At 43.9% G+C, this 21,830-nt stretch overlaps 3 protein-coding genes across 5 annotated transcripts; all 3 read left to right on the forward strand.

Moving 5' to 3' along the window:
* Positions 1–1,291: 1,291 nt before the first annotated feature.
* LOC134068918 (selenoprotein H-like) lies at positions 1,292–5,472 on the forward strand. 2 transcript variants are annotated; one of them, XM_062524732.1, is made up of 5 exons: positions 1,292–1,398; positions 3,618–3,747; positions 3,846–3,988; positions 4,161–4,284; positions 4,924–5,472. In XM_062524732.1, exons 1-4 carry the CDS (start codon positions 1,371–1,373, stop codon positions 4,271–4,273), a joined length of 414 nt encoding a protein of 137 aa, XP_062380716.1. In that variant the 5' UTR covers positions 1,292–1,370; the 3' UTR covers positions 4,274–4,284; positions 4,924–5,472. The 2 variants fall into 2 exon arrangements, with proteins under 2 accessions (XP_062380716.1, XP_062380715.1); XM_062524731.1 differs by having other exon boundaries at positions 4,161–5,472.
* Positions 5,473–6,818: 1,346 nt separating this feature from the next.
* On the forward strand, positions 6,819–10,405 carry clp1 (cleavage factor polyribonucleotide kinase subunit 1). Of its 2 annotated transcripts, none has more exons than XM_062525064.1 (6): positions 6,819–6,949; positions 7,295–7,581; positions 7,690–7,797; positions 8,245–8,364; positions 8,598–8,735; positions 9,479–10,405. In XM_062525064.1, the coding sequence occupies exons 2-6, from the start codon at positions 7,297–7,299 to the stop codon at positions 10,175–10,177; spliced, it is 1,350 nt and encodes a 449-aa protein (XP_062381048.1). In that variant the 5' UTR covers positions 6,819–6,949; positions 7,295–7,296; the 3' UTR covers positions 10,178–10,405. The 2 variants fall into 2 exon arrangements, with proteins under 2 accessions (XP_062381048.1, XP_062381047.1); XM_062525063.1 differs by lacking the exon at positions 6,819–6,949 and adding an exon at positions 6,981–7,154.
* Positions 10,406–10,596: 191 nt separating this feature from the next.
* On the forward strand, positions 10,597–19,980 carry zdhhc5b (zinc finger DHHC-type palmitoyltransferase 5b). The gene is made up of 12 exons (XM_062525319.1): positions 10,597–11,158; positions 12,606–13,787; positions 13,897–14,018; positions 14,198–14,355; positions 14,531–14,703; positions 15,434–15,536; positions 16,009–16,100; positions 16,411–16,519; positions 16,684–16,792; positions 16,905–17,011; positions 17,523–17,565; positions 17,605–19,980. Exons 2-12 carry the CDS (start codon positions 13,648–13,650, stop codon positions 18,249–18,251), a joined length of 1,803 nt encoding a protein of 600 aa, XP_062381303.1. The 5' UTR covers positions 10,597–11,158; positions 12,606–13,647; the 3' UTR covers positions 18,252–19,980.
* Positions 19,981–21,830: the final 1,850 nt, after the last annotated feature.

The following is a 21,830-nucleotide window of genomic DNA, read 5'->3' on the forward strand; positions in this document are numbered from 1 at the left end:
TGTACAACAAGTTTAACACATCATCCCTTTATGTGATAACACCCTGGACCACGCATGCACTCCATACAGCCATGCTTCATATTTGATAACTTCATTCTCGCTGCCAATGGACAGAAGCTGAAATGTGAGCAGCCTGTGATTCGCTCAGCACAGCACTGGACACACGGATCAATTAGATGCTGCCTTGCGTGACTGTCTCCACACAACAGACAGGGGAGTTTTTGGACTGCTGCTGATAACATGAACTACATGAACAATTACACCGTATGTAACGGGCTACATGCAAATGCTTTGATGACACTGTATGAGAGTGACTTCACTCACTGTATGAGAGGGACAAACTTTCCTTAATCAGAAGCATGGGCTCGGAGTCGGACAGCTGCCCTCTTCCAACTCAAGTGAATAGTAAATATGAACTGAAAAAAATCAATTAAAAGGGTGAAGAGACAGTAAAGTGAAAGGTTGAGTCACCACAGTGGCTCTAACACCATGGACATGTGGAGTGGGCTAAGGACAATTACAGAGGAAAGAGTGTTAGAGCAGAGGTGTCTGCTTCACTTGCAGAGGAGCTGAACTCCTTCTATGCTCTCTTTGAGAATGACACAGGGTCAGGGTCTTTGTTAGAGCAAGATTGCAACCCATTTCTGAAAGCGATTGAGTGAAAATCATTTAGGAGGATGAAAACGCATAAAGGACCTGGACCAGACAACATTCCAGGGTCGTGTTCTCAAGGCTTGTGCATCTGAACTGGCTGAGGTCTTTATAGGCATCTTTAAATGTTTTGTACAGTGTGATGGAGAACATAGCAGTATTATTATTAATGTGAGGATAGAGCATTTGTGTGAAAGTTGTAGAATTGATGGAAATCATTTTTGGAGTGTGATGTTTTTCGGTTTATCTAAATAAATGTGTAGCCTAAATAAAGCCATATTTCTAGGACTTAATTGGTCTTCAGGGCTTTGTATGTGACTGAAAGTTCCTGTGTTAAGTTATAAAGTCATGTGAATCTTACGCAGAGTTGATTTACACAAGTTTGTTTCTAGACCCTATAGGTATACCTACTGTACGTGGAATACTCCTGAGTCCGCACTTGAGGAAGAATCAGAGTTTGCCGGGCTTTTGTCGACGGCTTTGGGTTTACTCGAAAACAGTTACACTCCAGATTGGTAGATGGCACTTTCCTGCGTTTTTCAATTATGCAAGCAATTATGAGGACCATAGATATTCTATGCGTTTTTGTGTTGCGCACGCTAGAAATCTCTTCAGGTACATCAGTCACACACACCGTAAACTACGCTTGGAGTTGGAACTTTTATTGTGTCTCTGCGTTGCCAGTTGTACTACACAAAATAATCTGTTGCCTTGCAGCCATGTCGGCGAGACCTAATTCTAAAACAGGTACGTTTTCTTAAATATTTCACTCTATGTTCAAAGTCTTTTTGCACCGATTGATTGGCTGGTGACCGGAATTAATTGGCCAGCTTTTACGCGACCGGCCGTTCAGTCAGGAGATGCCGTTTTCATGCTGGTCAAATGCTCTCGCGCGCCGCACTTGAAACAACATACATCACTGACAAAGATCCTTCATTACGCTTTAACCCTCTCCGTCACTGAGTTTGTAAAGTCGGGACTGGACGTACACACTCCAGAAAGCGCTGACAGAGATGTTATGCGCAGAGAGCGAGCGCGGTGCTTTGCCACATCGCGTGGAATTTACAAAGATACAGTAAAAATCACCAGGGACGTAGTAGGCTACAAAACTTTTAGTGTGGGCACTGAGCGGAGCTCGATTTTTTTTAAAAAAAACCTTTTCAAGATCAAAACCTTGAACATAAGATATTGTTCTTCATTCTTTATGGACCTATGTACAATTCTATGACAACCAGTTACAATCACTTATCTATTGGACAAAGACAACCAACCCTCTCAAGATCTACATTGTGTAACCTCATTTTAAAAACCCTTTTAAAGTTCAAAACACACACCTGAAACATAATTAAAAGGAGATCATGGAGATAAATGTTAAAATGAGATAATGTTCCTGATACTTAATTCAACTGTGCACATGATAACTACTTCTCTACAAACCACTCATATTGTCAGATGCCCAAAAAGCATTACAAGATCCATCCTGAAAGCTCTCAGCCTCCATGGCAATGAAGCGGTCTTGACTCATTCTACTCTGGAGACTGTTTTTCTCAAATTTCAGTGTCTCATGTAGTGAGTTTTCCTAAATGAATTTAGACTGGTTTTAATATTAGACTCCCTATTGATCTCTGGGTAAGCAATCTGTAGTACAACCTGTTGCTCAATCACAAAGTTGTAGACAGACCAGAGACAGACGGACTGTAAGCTTTGTAGCAGTGCCTCGCCAGGTTTAGGCCTAGCATCTTTATGCTGCAAAGGGCTTCCAAGGAAGTATAATATTAATTGACCTTCAATGATTTTTTTGGGCATAGCTGACTCTCTGTTTCCCATCTCTCATCTAGTCTCCTAGATACTTTCTGTGTTCGTTTGGGATCAAATTCTACCTCAATCTTTTAGGCAATCTATTCTGCCTGAAGCCAAATAGCAGCAAACTCTTCTGTTATGAATCTGGCAAGCTCTGACTTGCTATCTTCACATGTACTGCAACACTCATATCCATTTGTTAAAATATGCTATTAAAGATAGAATCAGCAATCAGTAACAGCAGGTCAAACTCTATTTAGTTTTAGTGCAACTCTAATTGCAGTTGGTGCATCTCTAATCTGTAGTGCTAATCTTGTAAAGTCGACCCGAGTCATGGAAACCTGTAACTGCTATCATGTAAAACATGTTTAGAATTCAACCCCATTTTCTCATGATCTCTTGTTATAGGCTATATGTTATTATCTCGAGATGAAATTTAGCCCTAAGAACACTTCATTTGCCTACAACAGCCCAATTAGTTGTACAGCATGTCAGTAGTCATTTTGTCAAAATCATTGCTTGGGCAGTTCCCAGTAGAGGCTCCTGTGCCAAGATGGTCAACACATTCCACCACAACATTTAAGCTCCCAACTGCTCCACCACCAGTAGAGCTTACTAGCTGTCTTCTTATCAATGCATTATTTTCTTGAGGCATCAAATATGTCGTTAGGGTTGGAAAACAAAGTGTCAAGACAATGGTGAAAGTAAGATGAGAATAAGAAGACTCAAGAAAGGGGAGGAGGGGGACGGTGCAACAATGGATGGAAACAAATATTATCTTCGGGCTTCCATAATGAACCAGTATTAGAGAAATGTTTAATCCTGATCAGAAACTTCATTAAGTCACTCCAGTAACGTAATATAATGGACAGACGTGAGGTCAAACCCCATGAGTGAAGCAAATTTGTAAACGTTGATTTCATTGTTACGTTACGTTACGTTACGTTACGTTACGTTACGTTACGTTACGTTACGTTACATTGCGTTACGTTACCCAATCCAAAGTGCCTTGCTCAAGGGCATAGTGGTGGAAGCTGGAAATTTAACCTACAACCTTAACCACTACACTACCACCTCCCCAATCAGGGATTTCACAGACAGCAATTGGTTTCCTTCAGGCCTAATTTATGTTGTGTTATCCCTGTGTTTACCATGTTGATATTTAGGTCGCGGTTCTAAGCGAAAGGCAGAGAATCATGATCTAAAAGAAGATGCACCCTCTTTGGACAACAAAAAAGAAAAACCTGAAGATGCGGAGATTAAAGACGAAGGGCAAAAAATTGTCATTGAACACAGGTAAACTGGGAATCTGATGCATGTGTTAAACAATTGCTTATAGCTTTCCCCATGCCCATGTTGTTTTGGATGACTCACAGAATATTGGGTTCTTCTAGTAAAAGCTGCCGAGTGTACCGTCAGCATGCTGAAGCAGTGAAGTCAGCAATTCAGGCTGCACATCCAGATATGTGTGTGGAACTGAACCCCCAGAAACCTCGTCGCTACAGTTTTGACATCAGCCTGCTGGATGCTGGCAAGGGTAAGTGTAGTGGAGGACTTGAAATGAGTCAATCAGCTGTGATGAAATGTGCTGCACATCAGTGATTTATTATGCCCTCTGTATTATTTCAATGAGGAAATATAAATATAAATATACATACCGGTATGTCTCCTCTCAGTATCTCTCAACTTTGCACACACTCTGTTCTCAGAAACCTGTCTGTGGAATGGCATTAAGATGGGTCCTCCTGCTAGACTGAAATTCCCTGACCATGAAGAACTCCTATCTATCTTGAAGGAGGCACTAGACAGAGGCACTAAATAGAGACCAATGAGGTGTGTCTAGGCTTTCACTGTTAACTTTTAAAAGGGAACTGTGCTTGATTACAACATTGTTATTATTCTATAGCCAGACATCATTCAGGTTATATGAATGTTTGATGTTTAAGGGTAACATAGTCATAGTCCGAGTGAGTCACTCTTGGTGGTATTGGGAGCTTTCAGTTCATGCATACTGAATTTACTTGAGATTCTCAGACATACAGAGGATCAGTTTGGGTCAGAAATTCCAACGTTGGTGTCTGTTCAGTATACCATGTTAAACCAAAAACCAAAAGAAGGTTTTTCTATGAACCAAATTTCTATCCTTTGCAGTTGCTAATCAGTAGGGCTGTAACAATACACCAAACTCACGATTAGGTTTGATTTTTTTAAAATAATAATAATAAAAAAAAACATTTTACCCACGGTTCGATATACACCTAAATTTTTTTGGGTGGGGGGGATTAGAATATTTGAAAACCTGTATAAACTGGACTGATTTGGACGCTGAATATACATACACATATATGTAGCCTATCTAACTATCTATCTATCTATCTATCTATCTATTTGTCTGTCTGTCTGTCTGTCTGTAAACTACTGATATAAAATACTGAATTTCTGATATTCATGACCGATTTCTGGGTTTCATAGGCACTGTTTCTATTACAGCTCTGCCTCTTTCTGTCCCTTGCTGCTGCAGCTGTAAGCAGCTCTGGCTGAAGCCTGGAAATATTGTAAACAAAGTAACCTAGTTGGCTAGCTGATCATAATATATTGGTTTGACAAGAGAGAGAATAAATAAATATTGTTACAGCCCAACTAATCAGATAATTAGCGCCTGCATGGGCATGGGATCAGAGAGGGTTAAAGCGGATGAAGGATCTTTGATGGGCTACCTTCCAAGTCTGTCCCTTGATAACCTGATGCAGTGTTTGGAACTGATGACTATTGGTCGTCAGGCTGAATTTTTTCTTGCTGGTTTGTACTGCTGCTGTCTGTGCTTGCTTACTCATTTCTGGCTTAGTTTTGTTCTGTAAGAGAAGAGACTCCACTGTTTTTCTTGATAATGAGTGGGTTGAACACTCCTTATTATTAAGTTCTTTAAACTTTTGTATTACGTTTGTAAGTACTGAATTCCTCCTGTGTATAACATATGAGTGAAAGTGTTTGAACTTTAATAAATAAAATGTTCACTTTAAATGTGTCAGTATTCAGGTCCTTACGTGTCGGCTGTACCTAGCACCAGGGTCTAACACAAAATCTGTAGCACACATTATTCAACTTTTACAGTGTAAGAAGTGAAATTATGTAGTAACATAGCATCCATATGAGATGTTTGTGTGTGTGTGGGTGTGTGTGGGCAGGGGGCTGGGGGTAGCGGTGTGTGGTGTGATGAAATTGTGTGTGTGTGTGTGTGTGTGTGTGTGTGTTGCATGTACTTGAATCAAAATAGCCTATAAAAAAACTTCACTTAATCTCAAATGATCCAAAAATGTGTTTTCCCAGGTTGAATTCAGGTCAAAAACACTGGTATTAAAGGGGACATATCATACCTCTTTTTAAACAAGGTTAGAATTGGTCTCTCCCAAATTGAGCCGTTTCTGGGCTGGCCACGCCTCCGGCTGCATGTATTGATTACGCTGCTCGTTTCACAGGTGAAAATGACTAAAACAGAGCCGGCATCCAACCACATATGTTAGACCCTGGTGCTAGGGTTGGTCTATGCAAATTCCCTTAGTATGACATCAGAATAAGGGGGTCATCCAAATGGCTCACAGCAGCATACTTTCTTGACACCAAAGTCTTTCTACTGATCTACAGAAAACGGATGGATGGGTTTTTTTCGCGCTTGGAGTGTTTATAAGAACAGTAGAAGCCTAAATATGAACACAAAGGCCCGCAAAAAGTGAGTTTTGCATGATATGTCCCCTTTAATGTGGTGGTGTAACATTTTTGCATCAGTCTACAGTGTAGTGCAAGTTGACAAAACCAGATGAGCAAATAGAACAAGTCAATAAAGGGCGATAATAAGCAACTGTATTGTCATGGGACACATGTTATGAAATCAAATAATATAAGGTAAGTGTTTACATGTCATGCTGCGTTCATATTATAAAGACAAATGTATTTTACCATAAAATATCAAATTTTGTGTATCATATGGGCACACATGAATGTTTATCTACAAGGTGTTGGTATCACACAACTTTAATTGTTTGTAATTGTGTGTTTGTTTTCAGAGCAAAGCCGGAATATTGGCTAAGAGGTACACAATAAAACAAAGAAGGCAAAATAAACTATGGGAAAAAAAAACTGTTGACTCTTTCCGCATGAAAATTGCATTCATAGATCAACTGCCTTTACTTGGTTTCTACTTCGGTCAGTGTATTGATTTTGATGAGCAAACTTCCCGTCTTCAATCTGTTTTACTTTCCGAAATATAACTACCATGTTACAATGTATCATTGCGTTGTTAGAAAAGGTTTGTTCTGTGTAACAATGTGACTCAAAAATATAAAACATGTAACACCCAAGTCAATACAATGTAGCAAAAATGTAGGCTATCCACATCGAGAGGTGTTTCTCGCATTGTGATGATGTCATCAACGTTGGCCGGAAGCGCCCTCTGTGTTTGTGGCAGGTGGTTTGTTCGTTTGTTAGCTGTGAAAGAAACCAAGTAAGTGTTTCACTTCATTGAATTTAAAACAATACGGACGTGTTCAGATTGTTAGAATACTTACTCAATTTAAATTTTGACACTAGTTTGCATACAACTAGGCCTAGTCGCCTGGGTTCATGAAGCGTCGCTTCTCAGGTTCCAGGGACACTTAGCACTTTTAGCACTGCAGTTGCGATGGCAGCATGGAACTCTTTGCTTGAGAGTATAACGTGTTTTCTGTCTTTCTACAAGTTCAATGAACCGCAATTGCGATTTGGTGTTGTTTCTGTTGTTTCAAGTGTTTGGTTTTACAAATTAATCGTAAATGAGTTGTAACCTACTTTCATTGCTCTCACTCTGCAGCCATGACCACTGAAGGTCCTGAGAAATCTGGCGAGGAGGGCGCCGGAGCCGCGAGTGGAGCAGCAGGCAGCGCTACCTCGGGTACCCGCTTCGACCTAGAGAAAGAGACAGAACTTCGGTTCGAGGTTGAGGCAGGTGAACGAGTACAGCTGGAGCTTCTTTCTGGACTAGCCGAGATATTTGGCTCTGAACTCAATAGGAACAAGAAATACATGTTTGGTCCAGGCTCGAAAATCGCGGTGTTCACTTGGCAGGGCTGTAGTGTATCCCTCTCGGGGAAGACTGAGGTAAGATAAGAGTGCGTGCTGTGCTGTACGAAATTAATGATTCAGTTATTTGTTTTGTTTGTCTTTGAGAAGTGCCTATTCTAATACTGTGGGTTAATGTTGCCACAGGTTGCATACATTTCCAGAGACACCCCGATGCTTCTGTATCTTAACACCCATGCTGCACTGGAACAGATGAGGCAACAAGCAGAGCGTGACAATGAGCGAGGCCCAAGAGTGAGTCCTGCTCAAATATCCATCCATAATAGGCTCAAGTTGATAACCTGAACTGGAACCTTCCCCTGCTGTGTTGTTGGGTACCACATACAGGCTAACTGGATCATCAAATTTAATTTAAAACCCAATCCTTCCATCTTTTTGGGTTTATGGTGTTAATAACCAAAGACATGGAGATATATCAACTTTCCAAGCCACTGAAAGTGTGCGTGTGTGTGTTTAAAAACATGCATATAAACTTCACATTTGACTAGATGTTTCCAGTCATACATTAGCCAGTTACACTTGTCTGTTTTTATCACATTTGTGGTGATGACCAGAATTCAGATTTCCATTGTTAGTATGTGGGTCTTGGGATCAATGCAATCACAATTTTTCTCACCATAACCACACACATGTCAGATTTGTCTATTTGTGTCTGTCTAACTTGTGTCTGTTATTGTCTAGGTTATGGTGGTTGGTCCCACAGATGTAGGGAAATCAACAGTATGTCGTCTGTTGCTGAACTATGCTGTAAGGCTTGGCAGAAGACCAACCTTAGTAGAGCTGGATGTGGGCCAAAGTGGTGTAAGTATTTTGCGTTGGCACAGTTCATTACTGTGTAAAATGCTTTTGGTTGGATAGAATCATTCTTTTATCGCTTGAAGTTTGAACTAGAATACTTTGACCTATTCCTAATTCCTACGATCAATAAAGTGAGCCCTTCACAACATTTATAGTAAACATCCTTATTAAAAGCACAAGGCTGTCAAATTGACTGAATGGTGCACAAGTGTAATGAAAACTGTTTATCTTCAAAGGTGTCTGTGCCAGGAACGATGTCAGCCCTGTGCATTGAACGCCCAGCTGATGTGGAAGAAGGCTTCTCAGTCCAGGCTCCTCTGGTCTATCACTTTGGTTCCACAACCCCTGGAACTAACATTAAGCTGTATAATAAGGTAGGTTCCATATTGTTGAATTGTTCTATCTCAAATTACCTGAATGTGTGTCTAACTTTTTTAATTTATACACTATTCAGTTAATTCTCTGCAAGTAAACGCCTTTCTTATATCCCTGTTGTTTACCTACTTGGGTGATGGTGGGAGTGAAATTGTGTTACTCCTACATTGATCATTATGTGCTTGGGTCATGCATTGACTGTAGAAATGTGCAGTTGGACTCAAACTACATATTACTATCTGTAGTTTCCCAGCCATGGGTCATTAGTTTGTGTTCCTTAAGATGCCCATCTGTTGTACAATTTTGTAAGATATGCTTTCAACTACTGCTAGATTGGAAAGCAATGTATTACAATGAGGCTTTCTGAAGTGGCATTAGCCAACTTGAACAGCTTGATGTTAAAGAGAGAGTTAAAGGAGAAATCTGGAGATTGTTCACATAGATCTCTGTATCTCCATGTCAGAGTACTGTCGGTACGAAACTTGAGCTAGGTAAACAGGTTGGTTTTGTTTTTTAATACTGACAGTACTAGATGACTTTGAGAAATAGATGTGTATGTGAATAATTCCCCAGATTTCTCCTTTAAGAACTTTGTCATTTCATGGCATCATGAAATAGACATAACTGTAGAGTAAATCTGATCTTGGAGCTCAAGAACTCCTAAAGAAGTCATGTTTTGGGAGGGTGGGGGTTGTGCAGTCATGGTTGTTATGATCTCTAATTATTCCCTGTTTTCCTGCAGCTGACATCCACCCTGGCTGAGGTGTTCTCCCAGCGCTGTGAAGTCAACCGGAAGGCTAGTGTGGGTGGCTGCATCATTAACACCTGTGGCTGGGTGAAGGGCTCAGGCTACCAGGCACTGGTGCATTGTGCTTCGGCCTTTCAGGTGGACGTGGTGCTGGTGCTAGACCAGGAGCGGTTGTACAACGAACTGAAGCGTGACTTGCCCCACTTTGTGCGTGTGGTGTTGCTCCCCAAGTCTGGTGGAGTGGTGGAACGCTCCAAGGACTGCCGACGAGAGTCACGCGACGAGAAGATCCGCGAGTATTTCTACGGCTTCCGCGGTACCTCGTTCTACCCGCACGCTTTCGACGTGCGCTTCTCGGACGTGCGCATCTACAAGATCGGTGCACCGTCCATCCCAGACTCGTGCCTGCCATTGGGGATGTCTCAGGATGACACACAGCTCAAGCTGGTCCCAGTGAGTCCAGGCCGTGACCTGACACACCATGTTCTGAGCGTGAGCTGCGCGGAGGACGACACCGGAGACGGGACCTCAGCAAGGGGCCGTGGGGTGCTGGAGAGCCCTGTGTGTGGCTTCATTGTGGTGACTGCAGTAGACACACAGGCACAAGTGATGACTGTTCTTTCACCTGCACCTAGACCCCTGCCTAGACACACACTACTGATAATGGACATTCGCTTCATCGACCTGAAGTAGAAACAAACAGAAAATGGATGTCCACTATGGAGCAGGTGGAAAAGATTAATGCCCACATTGGGATATTAATTTAAAATGCTTTAGTCAAGCAACTCTTAATTTGTGATAAATGCTTCATGCCATTTGTGATGGGTTGTCATGCTCTTTGATTTGCATAAAGCATTTGTACAGTTATTTTTCTGTGTCTTTTACTAATAGCTGATTTTATTAAAATATTTTGGTATTTGATGGTGTCTCTTTAAGTGTATGTGTTTGTTTGTTTGTTTTTCTCAGAAGAAATGGTGCCACAAGGAATAAAATATGTGCACCTAGTTTTTGAATGACGTTCCCCTGTTGTGGTTTGAGCGTCAGGAGTCGATGGAAACATTGCCTCTCACTGCCACATGAGGGCACATGTTCGCTCCAGCCATAGACCTCGGTCTACGCTACGCAGCGAAACTTCACAATTTAGGAACAATTTCCTAAATTACCACCGGAAGGGGTAGATTATCCTGTTGTGTGGTGATTATTTTGCGAGCGAAAGTACCACTGCACAGTCCGGAAAAGGCCAGTGCTAGGGTCTACCCTAGGAAAAACGGGTTAGATGTATTTCTTCATCTGAAGAGGCAATACCGCCCGTGATGCTAATCAGTGAAGTAACGCTGAACTTGAGAACTGTGGTCTACCATCCATCTCTTGTCAGTTGTTGAGTTCGTGGGGCCACCAACAAGAGAAGAGTAATTCGGGCATCTCTAGATTCAGACGTTTCTCTGGAAAACTAGTTTCCCTCGGGATGTAACCCGCTGCGAGCCATACATCAGATGCTGCTGTGGACTGACGGTTATGGTTCGGGAGTTCTTGGCGAAAACTGAAATCGGGAGAGCAGGATTGTCTTGAACTAGTTAGCTAGCATATCTAGCTGCTAGCAAGCTAACTTTAGCGGAACTGCAGAAGACAACCAGGATAACACAGACTGTCTCACTCACCTGCGGTTCGTGTCAGGTAATGTTTTTCTTATTAATGTAACAGCTGTTTCATCGCCTTTGTTTTTGATCAACATATCATTTACGTACTTAACTTACTGATGTGTTGCCATCATGAAATCTTGGTCTTGGAGTCAACATTATTACTTTCATATGGCCATTATTTAGTACATTACAACTGACGTCTCTGTCGGCTAGGATAATGTAGAGCAAGGCATCAGATGGGTAACATCCAAACCTCGGTAATGGAAGCTAATGTAAGGTTGATTAGCAGTGTTGTCTTAGCAGTAGCATGGTTATTAGTGAGGATTTACTGTTTAACTGATAAACTAGTTCACTGAAATGAGTTGAGGATCTAGATCAGTGACCACGGGACGAAACGTCTACTCGGGTTCTTCAACGATTAGCGAGAAAATCAGGTGAAGTTTAGCTAGTTGCTAACGATGGGGATATTGCTAGCTAATGTTAGCGAAGTTACTGCTGAATTTGACGTTAGCTAGCCAGCTAGGATAGATTGATGTGCTCCCACTGCCGCACATCTTAACCTTAACCTTATACCCGCCGAGTAGCTTGCTGGATATAATAATAGAAGTACTGTCCATACAACATATCTGTATGTTTCATTGTATGATTTAATAGGAACAGATAGGAAATGTGAGAGGTGGGATTTGCCCTTGGCCCCCGTGTCATTCAGATGAGCACCTGCAAGAGGCACGCCAGGATTAGCGTCCATGGAGAACAGGATTTCGTCCATCTAAATGATTAGTGTCGGCGATAACCTGACTCCCACCACTGGTACTGGGCTAATCTCCAGTGGCGACAGGCGACATGTTTGCCCAAGGAGTAATTCGCTTTTCCTTACTCAAACTAGAACTAGGTGGTCGAATCGACTGGTCCAATTAAATTACATGTCAATCTAGATTATGCGTGATAATGCTATGTTTTGAGCGAAGGCAAAGCTTCCCTACTCCGAGGTTACACGAAGAGTTAACGTGATCGAAAGTCTGATAATGGTTTGTGTGAGTAAGTGTGAGATGTTGAGAAGCACAGGCACACCCTTTTCCTCGGTGAGTCACTGTCACTGTAGTGGAAAGCGTGTCAGCATGTGGACAGGTTTCAACATAGATTCCTAACACGCGTATTTGAATGTCATTATGCAGAGACTTAGGTGTGACAAGAGTCACAGCTTACATGTTTTGTCCTGTCAGGATTTGGAAAGGGAGTTTTACTTTGCAAGTTGTATGTTATTTGAGAACGTGGTGTAAAAGATACACCTCCCCTCTACTGCCACTGATACTTGGAAAACCTGTGTGGGGAGCTAAATTGTTCCCATCCATACATTGTCCCTATATGGTCTTGCATACAACCAAACACTTGAGAAATATGAACGCTCAAGATTTGGGGGCACATTGCCTTGTAGGCAGGTTGGTATTAATGTACTCTCTCATCTACTTACTGTGTTACAGGACTAAGTCCTTGGCCAATGCAAGGAGGAATATAGATCTCCAGTAGCCTCAGTGTTCCCCTGGAGTCATTGACCTGATAGTTTACCAGCCAGAGAAAGGCCCCAATGGGATACAATGCAGATGTAAAATGGTTTGGGCCCCAGGAGTGTGCCCATGGGTTGGTGATGTGTGTGGAGCCTGGCTGGGTCGACAGGGAGGACCCAGAGAAACTCGGACACAGACACGTCATGGAGCTCTGAAGAGGACAAGGGGGTCCCAGGCTGGAATGACTAGCATCGCACTACAGTCTTTTTTGTTGACGCAATTGCACTGGAGCAAGGACGCAGAATAACTTACGTTTGTTTTTTTATTTTTTATTTTATTTTTCATTTTATTGTTTTATAGTAATTTTTTTTAAAGAAGATATATTTTTTGGTCATTTTGCCAAACTTTTTTTTGTTGGTGTATACACATGCATCTATACATGAATGCACCACATCAATCCAAGCATTGACTAACAGCAAAACTCAAGTCAGCATACCTTTGTGATGTCTTTGGTGAATATCATTTGAGAGACTAATATTTAATTTTTGTACTCACATCAAACTAAGTATCAATTGAAGCCATGCGGAAATCTATTTGAATGAAGTGGCAGCTATTTTTTTATTGCCACATCATTTGTGCATATTTTTTTATCTTTGAATAGTTGTCTAACATTGTATATCTCCTGCTAACTTGCAGATGCACACATTCTGACCTACTCTAATAGTGCCACACCCTCACTTTCCTGGACACATACCACACGGATTTGAAGTCTCTCCCCTTGTTTACCCCAAACACTTAATCCTTCTGTCTGTCCTCTCCAAAGTGTTTCCTTCACCCCTCCTTTGTCCTCTGTGTTACCTTGATTTTCACCATGGCAACACTCCCTACTCTCATACCAGAAGGGCATAGTTTCTTGTCTTGTTGACCCTCTCGTCCACACATACATATCCTTCCCCTTTATCCCTTTTCTCTCTCTCTCTCTCTCTCTCTCTCTCTCTCTACCTCTCACTCTCTCTCCATGCCGGCTGGTCTGAGCATGGGTGGGGCTTTAGGAGCCCCCTCCTCCCCTTCCCGCCCATTTCGCCCTAGTCGCTATGTCCCTGTGTCCGCGGCGACCGTCTTCTTGGTGGGCTCGACGACACTCTTCCTGTGTTTCACGTGAGTTCTCAGCCGCGGGACCGTAAAAACACATACTCTTGTCACATCGCCGGACTAAACACTTGGCTCAGTCCCACTCATGTGCACTCTCCTGTCTCTTTCTCTCAAGGTGTCCTTGGTTGTCCGAGGTGTACTCCTCGATCATCCCTCTCTACAATGCACTTCTTTTCCTCTTCACCTTGTCCAACTTCTGCATGGCCACATTCATGGACCCTGGCATCTTCCCCAGAGGTACAGCATGCGTCATTGTGTGTCCATATGCGTGTGGTGCTTGTTTGTGTTTGGCATGTGTCTGTCTTGATGGAAAGAGAAGATAACTCCTAATTCTTCCTGCAGGCTGAGCTGGTTTGCCCTGCTTGGAATGTAATGTCTCTGTGTGTGTATGTGTGTTCGTGTGTGTGCGCATTTAGCGGAGGAGGATGAGGATAAGGAGGATGACTTCCGGGCACCACTGTACAAGACGGTGGAGGTGCGGGGGATTCAGGTGCGCATGAAGTGGTGCTCCACCTGCCGCTTCTACAGGCCCCCTCGCTGCTCACACTGCTCCGTCTGTGACAACTGCGTCGAGGTTAGAGCACGCGCAAGCACAAACTCAGTTTCACACCCACAACTCACAACAACCCACAGTCTCACAACTCTCTCCCACCACATTCTGGTTAACATCCCCAAAGACTATTGAGAGCAGGCATTCATGTGTGTGTGTGTGTGTGTGTGTGTGTGTGTGTGTGTGTGTGTGTGTGTAGGATTTTGACCACCACTGCCCCTGGGTCAACAACTGCATCGGGAGGCGGAACTACCGCCACTTCTTCCTGTTCCTGCTGTCACTCACGGTCCACATCATGGGCGTGTTTGGCTTCAGCCTCGTGTACATCCTCCACCACACGGATAAGCTGGACACGCCACAGGCTGCTGTCACGTATCCTTTTCCCACTCGACTTGCATATTAGCATGTTATAAGCCTCTAACTCTCACACTTTCCGCTCCATATTCAGGTGTAATATACTAAAAAAAAGTAAATAACAAGCGACCTAGTTTTTGAGTTGGCTCCTGAAATGTAGTTCAGTAGTTTGAAAGCAATTTGGCTAGTAATTTGAAGATTCCATGAGTTTGTTATAAATGTTTACTTGTCATCATTTTTTTTGGACAGAGGTGACCTAAATCTCACTTGTCAGGGGAACAGGTTGATTGTGAACTCCATGAGCCTATTTCACAAGATGTCGCCACTGTGTAAACTAACTTCCTCTGGAACAGCTCAGTCTATAGGAAAGACAGAAACAGGAAGATGTTTTACCCTGCCAATTAAGGCATCATTAACATCAACTAGGCCAGGCACCTGGACACTGTGAAATTGGCTCATTGTCATCTGTGGCAAATTAAGTATGCGTCCCTTCTTAAACCCAGTCTATGTCCAGTTCACTTTCTTCTATGAATCACCTCCAAATTCAATCCAGGCTCTTCTTTCATGCAATATTGGGTTGATTTGGGAACTTTATGGTTTATTTTCAGCCTGCAATCTTCTTTTTCATATGTAGGTCATCAGACCACCATTAGGCTTGTTTTTCTTTGTGAGCGTTTGAGAAAGGGATGTGTCAAGCTCGCATACTTGACTTTTGTATTTGAAAATGTTGCTTAACTGTGTGGCTCAGTATAGGATGCATGTGTGTGGCCGGCCTATTCTTCATCCCAGTTGCTGGGCTGACTGGCTTCCATATTGTCCTGGTGGCAAGAGGACGAACCACCAACGAGCAGGTCTGTGAATATGTTGTTGTTTGAAGGTGTATGATGTTTACTTTATTACGTTTATTACACCACAGAATCCTCATAACTTTAGACCTGAAGTGATGAAACAACTGTGATCAGAATGGAAAACGGGGTTTATTTAATGTTTTAGTTCATATTTGATGTTGATTTCCATTTGGATTGTTCCTCTTTTTCAAAAGAGAGCTGGGTGAGATGTTTGCCTTTAAAAAAAAACACGAGGCAATCATTGCATGAACCAGTGTTGCTGAAAACAACTGAAATGGCATGTTGTCATATCAGCTATAGAATACTGTACATAGTAAGTTATGAGTACCTCTGAACAGCGTATAGTTAGCGTATGTAGAGTAAATGTAATGTAATGTAAACTGTAGAGTTCCATGACTGGAATTGCATCCCTGAATGGACTATGTATATATATATGTTTTTTTTTCTCCTCCCATCTTTGTTCATGTGTTTGTAGGTGACGGGGAAGTTTAAGGGTGGAGTGAACCCATTCACCAAGGGCTGCATGAGGAATATATCCCACGTGCTGTGCAGCTCCCAAGCTCCCAGGTCAATTAACATCTCCGCTCCAGTGACCAACTTTACATCTCCCATTTGTAACGCTGCTAATGCTGCGTGTCATTATTCTCGTTAGGCGCTTTACTTACTCGCTTGATTGGATCAGTCTTGTGAAATACTTTCCTTTCCTCAGATACGTGCTGCCTTGTCTTTAAGTTGAGGATATGTCACGTAGTGTCGTAATGTAATGTGTCAAGTTATCATTTGGTTTTAAGTTTATTCAATCTTTCAGATATTATGGTAATATTTGAGTGTTCCTCAAAATCACGGATTGTGTTACTATGTTTGTGTATGTGTGTAGGTATCTGGGTCGCTTGCGGAAGTCTGTTTCTCTCGAAATACAGCCGCCATTTTTGCGACCACCTCCTCAAGATGAGACGGATAAGGCGCTTGACAATGGCATTCAACAGGTATGCGCTCACTATGTCTCTTGGGAACCTATACATACATGTGCACATGCACAACACTTCCATGTAACGTGTTGTTGTTGTTGTTGTTGCTGTCGTTGTTACTCTGCACCCTCTCTAACCTGAGTGTGTGTGTGTGTGTGTGTGTGTGTGTGTGTGCTGCTCAGTCTAAAAGCAGTCTGGAGCTGATGGAGAGCCAGTCCACGGACGCAGAGCCCCCGCCTCCCCCACCCCCTGACCTGCGCTACGCAGGGCTCTCACAAACACACACCGAGGGTAGGTGGAGGCGCACACACGTTAGGCACGTGACGTGCGCCAGCATTCAAACGCACACAGTAGGTCGTACAGGCAGTCTGTGGTAAGTTGTTTTCCTCCTTCTATCTATCAGAGAGCAGCTTGCTTCACGAAGCCCCACCCACCCCTTCTTTGAACAAGTACAGGCCGGCGAGGAGCAGCCCTGGAAGGAACCACACTGCCATAGCGCACTCGACCAAGGTAAACAGAGACACACACTCACACATGTAAACGTTGTTGTTATTATTGAAGGCAGGTACACTCAGAGACATGTCTGCATTGCTCCACAGACCCATCGTTAAATTCTTTTATTGTCTTCTTGTGTTTCTTTTGATTATTTTACCGCCAGTCTGTTGATCAGTAAGTGCTAGATTCGAGCAATGTCTGTGTGTGTGGTTGCCCGTGTGTTTGTTTGTGATAAGTGTTTGTTGTGCGTGGGATGCGTCAGCGTGTTGTTACCTGTAAAAGCGCCAGTGCTTGTGTTTGGGTACTCTGATCTGGTAGACTTGTGTTTTTTCCTCCATTCTCCCCCGTTTGCTCTTCTGTCCTTTAACTGTTGTTTCCTACCGTGCCGGGATGATGTGGCCCTTCCCCGTGTCTTCCTTCCTGTTTTTGTTTTCCTCCCCCCTACTGTGGGCCTCCAGCTGCCTGCCTAGTCTGTCTACTCAGCCTGCCTTTGTCTCTTCTGTCTGTCTATGTGTGTCTCTCGTAGATGACTCGCGGAGACAGCTGTGTCTCCGACCCCAGTCTCTCTGGCCGGGTGGGGGCGGGTGGGCGTGGGGGAGTTGGGGGAGGCGGCGCAGGCCCGGGGGGGCTGGGCGGGGCTTCCACTCTGGGCGGGCGCTCCTACCCCTCCTTCACCGACACGCTGCTCCATTCGGCGGCGGGCTCCCGCTCGTCGAGCCTGCGCTCGGCGTACACGGCGCACAACGCCCTGGGCCCGCTGCTCTCGGAGGGCACCACCACCTCCACCAGCTACAAGAGCCTGGCCAATCAGACGCGCAACGGCAGCCTGTCCTACGACAGCCTGCTCACGCCGTCCGAGAGCCCCGAGTTCGAGTCGGCCGCCCCCGAGCTCTCCCCTCCCAGGCCGCACCCGCCGCCCGGCGGCCCGCTGAGCCCCGGCCCGGCCGGCGAGGAGCCCCCGCCCATACTGGGATACTCCTCCCCCTTCCTGTCCGCTCAGCAGCGGGAAGGCTCTCTCCAGGCCTGCCCCGCCCGCCTCAGCTACTCCTCCCACCGCGCTTTGTTCCGCCCCACCAGCCCGCCCCCGGTCCAAGCCCTCGCCCTGCCCCACTCTCCTCGTGCTCGCTCCCTGGGCTCTCCTCCGCCAGGCTCCGCCCTCCCGTCCGTGCTGGGCAAATCACTGTCCTACACGGGCGGAGCCACGGTCCAGCGCCGCCCTCCTAAAGCTGGGGGAGGGACCCAGGTGGCAAAGTGAGTAGCGGCCAACAAGCTCAGCCTTTCTCTTCCACTCCAACTCTTCCTCTCTCCCCTCTCTCTAGCTCTGTCACTCACAGTGTCTGCCTTCTTCTATGACTCTTTTTTCTAATAACTCCATCATTAACTTTCATTACTTAATTTGGATCGTGGCAATAAAACACAGACCCACAGCCATAGTTTTGTATTTTTTCCCATCTGGCCGTGACGTGCCGTTTGAGCCAGAGCACCCCCTCCTCCTCCATCTCCAGTCTGGTCAGGTACGGCCAGTGGTGGTCAAACCATCTGCACTAGCGCTTCAGTTTTGTGGGGCTTCTGTTATTTGACTTCCTCCTCCTATTTTTTTTTACCATTCTTTATTTCCACAGCATGCATTGGCTGTGCTTGTGTGTGTGTCCTTGTATGTCAGTGAATGTGTGTGTGAGTGTGTTTGTCGCTGGAGTGAGTGCCCTCGCAGGGAGGGAATGGATGTGCATAGAGGCGTGTCTGTGTGTACCATTAGGGGCATCAGTGTTGTCGCTGTGACTACGGGAGGTGCAATGTCTTTGTTTGTGGTAACCCTCAAACCCGTCTGTCTCTCACCCACCCAACCAGCTCCACCACTCGACCCAGCCTGGCCAATCCCAGCACTCTCTCATCGTTTAACCCCGCCCCTAAAACAGGGGATGAAGTGAAGAAGGTGACTGGCATTGGGGGCACAACCTATGAGATATCAGTGTAGCGCCAAGGGCCATGTCACATCACATGATTGAACTCCCACCCTGCCCCTGACGTCCTTCTGTTGAAGAAGGAAGGCTGGCAAACTTGCACTGGCACAGTTGATCAAAGACTCCTGCCCTACTGGCGTTGGAGGCGAACTCAACACTCATTCAAAAAGAGAAAGGACTTTTTTTTTACACAGCCAGTGAATGATTCAATTTCAGTGGGGTATATGCATACATATGAAATGAAATCTATATCTATGTAAAGATCATTGGGTCCATATATGGGATGAGGAGTACGATGTCGACCAAAGTGAAGCATGACGCTCTGGGGATGAGCACATGGATTTGTGGCCAGTGATCAGCTGAGGACCAGGCTCACAGGACCCTTGATTGATGGAGGTCTACTCATTTGAATTCTGTTTTTGCTTATTTTTTTCTTTCCTTAGATTTTCATGTTTTATTGTATGTTTTTTTGTCTTCAAATGTTATTTTATACAAATATCTATCTAAAAGAGTTATTACTGTGTGTGGCAACTGAATCAGGAAAGAAGATAAGAAATGGTTAAAAAGAGTGCAATTGTTGTAGGATAGGTCGTCTTTTCATAATTTGATTGATGGCTGTATCAGCCTGTCGTACACCCTGTTTGAGATCTCAGCCAAAGAGATAGGTGTGATCAGGGATCTTGATTTTGACGGACAGCACATGCAGCCAATGGGGCTGATATTATCCATGGCTCAACAGCACAAAAAAAGGATTTAATGGAATGTATCTGAATGTTTGTCATGGAGATTTTATGCAAAATGTCTGTCCGGAAGAATGTGTAAAAACATTTGCGCCTTTGTCTTAACTGCAAGATTAAGAACAATTGTGTTGCTCTCAAAGAACTCGGCACTATATGGGTGAGGTGAAATTGTACACTGTTCACAGTTATGTTTGCCCTGAAGTTAAACGTTCTAACATGTCTTATTCATATTCATAATGCCTGTATATAACACTAGATTTTGGGTTAAATGGTTTGTTTTTTATATTGGCATACTCTCTCAATCTAAACAGTGGAATTATTTGAATTTCAGGATTTATATTTGCATGGTTGGTGTCCCAATTTACCTCCTGTGCTCTTTTAAAGGACTAGAACTGTACACGGCGCGCGTCTAATTTGGTCTAATTTGGTCTAATTGATTTTGAGAAGAAAATGTGTGCGATATCGGATGCATGGTCACCATTTCACAGTTTTAGCCTGTGTATTGTCCCAAGTGAGATGCTTTAAGGTGAATACTCGTTGTCCTATCCTGCTAACATTACTAGGTCAATTACATCAGTTAATTTGTTTCTCCTCTGCTTTCGGAAAAGGAGACTCGCCGACCCTACTTAGCTGGCTCTGTCCCTACTGTAATGGCCATATTCAGAGGATGTAAACATGCTAGTGCTCTGAATCAGATTTTACCAGCTGTAGCATTCTCATTCATTTCGGAGAATCCCAAAAATCAATGGAGCTTAATTTGAGCATGTGTTTTGGGAGCATTTGCAACACTTGGGTGGTAAATGTCAGAGCACACCCCTCAGAATATGGCTTTGAGAGTTTTTGGTACAATTCTTCATGAATTCTGTGTGACAAGGAATAACGGTTTCGTAAGTGTCAAAAACATGCTGTCCTCATCCCCTCTTTGTCATTGTGGTTGGCCGATGCCGTTTCCCAATCTAAGCCATTATTTCCTATTGCTTTACAAGACTGAACAGCCAGAATAAGAGGTGTGAGCTATGCTGTGCGGTCCTTTGCTGATTGGAGAGTGAATTAAATAATATTAATGTGAAGGTGACGGTAGAATATAATGTTGCTGTGCACTTTTTAGATGTATTTTTTTACTGTTGTATCATTGCAGGGCTAGTGCTTCGTATGATGTTGGAACATTGCCAGCTGACTTAAGAGGTTATTTTTTACTGTATAGGGGTATGATCTGAGACTGTGCATGTCTGTGAGCTTGAACAAACCAAGGCCAGACAGGGTGGCGAGGTGCATGAGTGCTCACCTGGGTTTGCTTTTCCTGAGGTACCCTGTTACAGTGTATAGTGTTGATGCACATTACACATTGTGGGAGTAATGCTCATTTTGTGTGGTACCATTGGCGGTAAAAGGTGTGTTTTGCACAGTGTGTGTTTGTTTGACTCATAGACTGTATATATAGAACTGGACAGTGTGGCTGCACTCAGCAGTGTTCTATGGAATTGAAGCAACCGCAGCGACGCCATCTTGCAGCCAGTTTGAAGTACGCTTGCGCAGTAGGATTGGACGCATGCGCAGTGATGAGGAGGTCGGAGCAGACACGCCCACACAACGAGTGAAACACGCCCCTCACCGCACCGCGTCGACGCGCTGGCTGAGAAGCTACGGTATCGTTGACAGTTCGTTCGTGTGTCTAGGTTTACGTTGGTGAACTTTCTCTGGTAAGTGTAACGTATGTAACACAAACCTCTTGTCTGTTAGTGAAATACACAGCTTATATTTTATATTGTAGCCACCAGTTTACTAGCTAATAACTTCATTTAAATAACGTAGGCTATGTTAGGCTATATTAACGTTGTCAGCTCAAAAGCCTTGCCAAGCACATCAGACATTAGCAGCTAGCTGCTACCGTTTACGTTAGCATAGAAGCTAACGTTAGTAGTTGGTTAAGTTAAGACTAACGTTAGCACACAGACGCTGACAATGTTATGTTTGGCTCGGCCTATTTTGTTTTGCCGTTATCAAAAGGCTGTTTTAATATGCCACCTCAACATGGAGAGTGAATCTATGTGTTTGGCGTAGCTGCTAGTTAATTTTAAACACAGCCTGCCTGTTGTCGTGCCCATTGGCAGAGTAATGAAATGTCCGCATTGA

The sequence above is a fragment of the Sardina pilchardus genome, chromosome 21 (assembly GCF_963854185.1).
Source record: "Sardina pilchardus chromosome 21, fSarPil1.1, whole genome shotgun sequence".
Lineage (NCBI taxonomy): Eukaryota > Metazoa > Chordata > Actinopteri > Clupeiformes > Clupeidae > Sardina > Sardina pilchardus.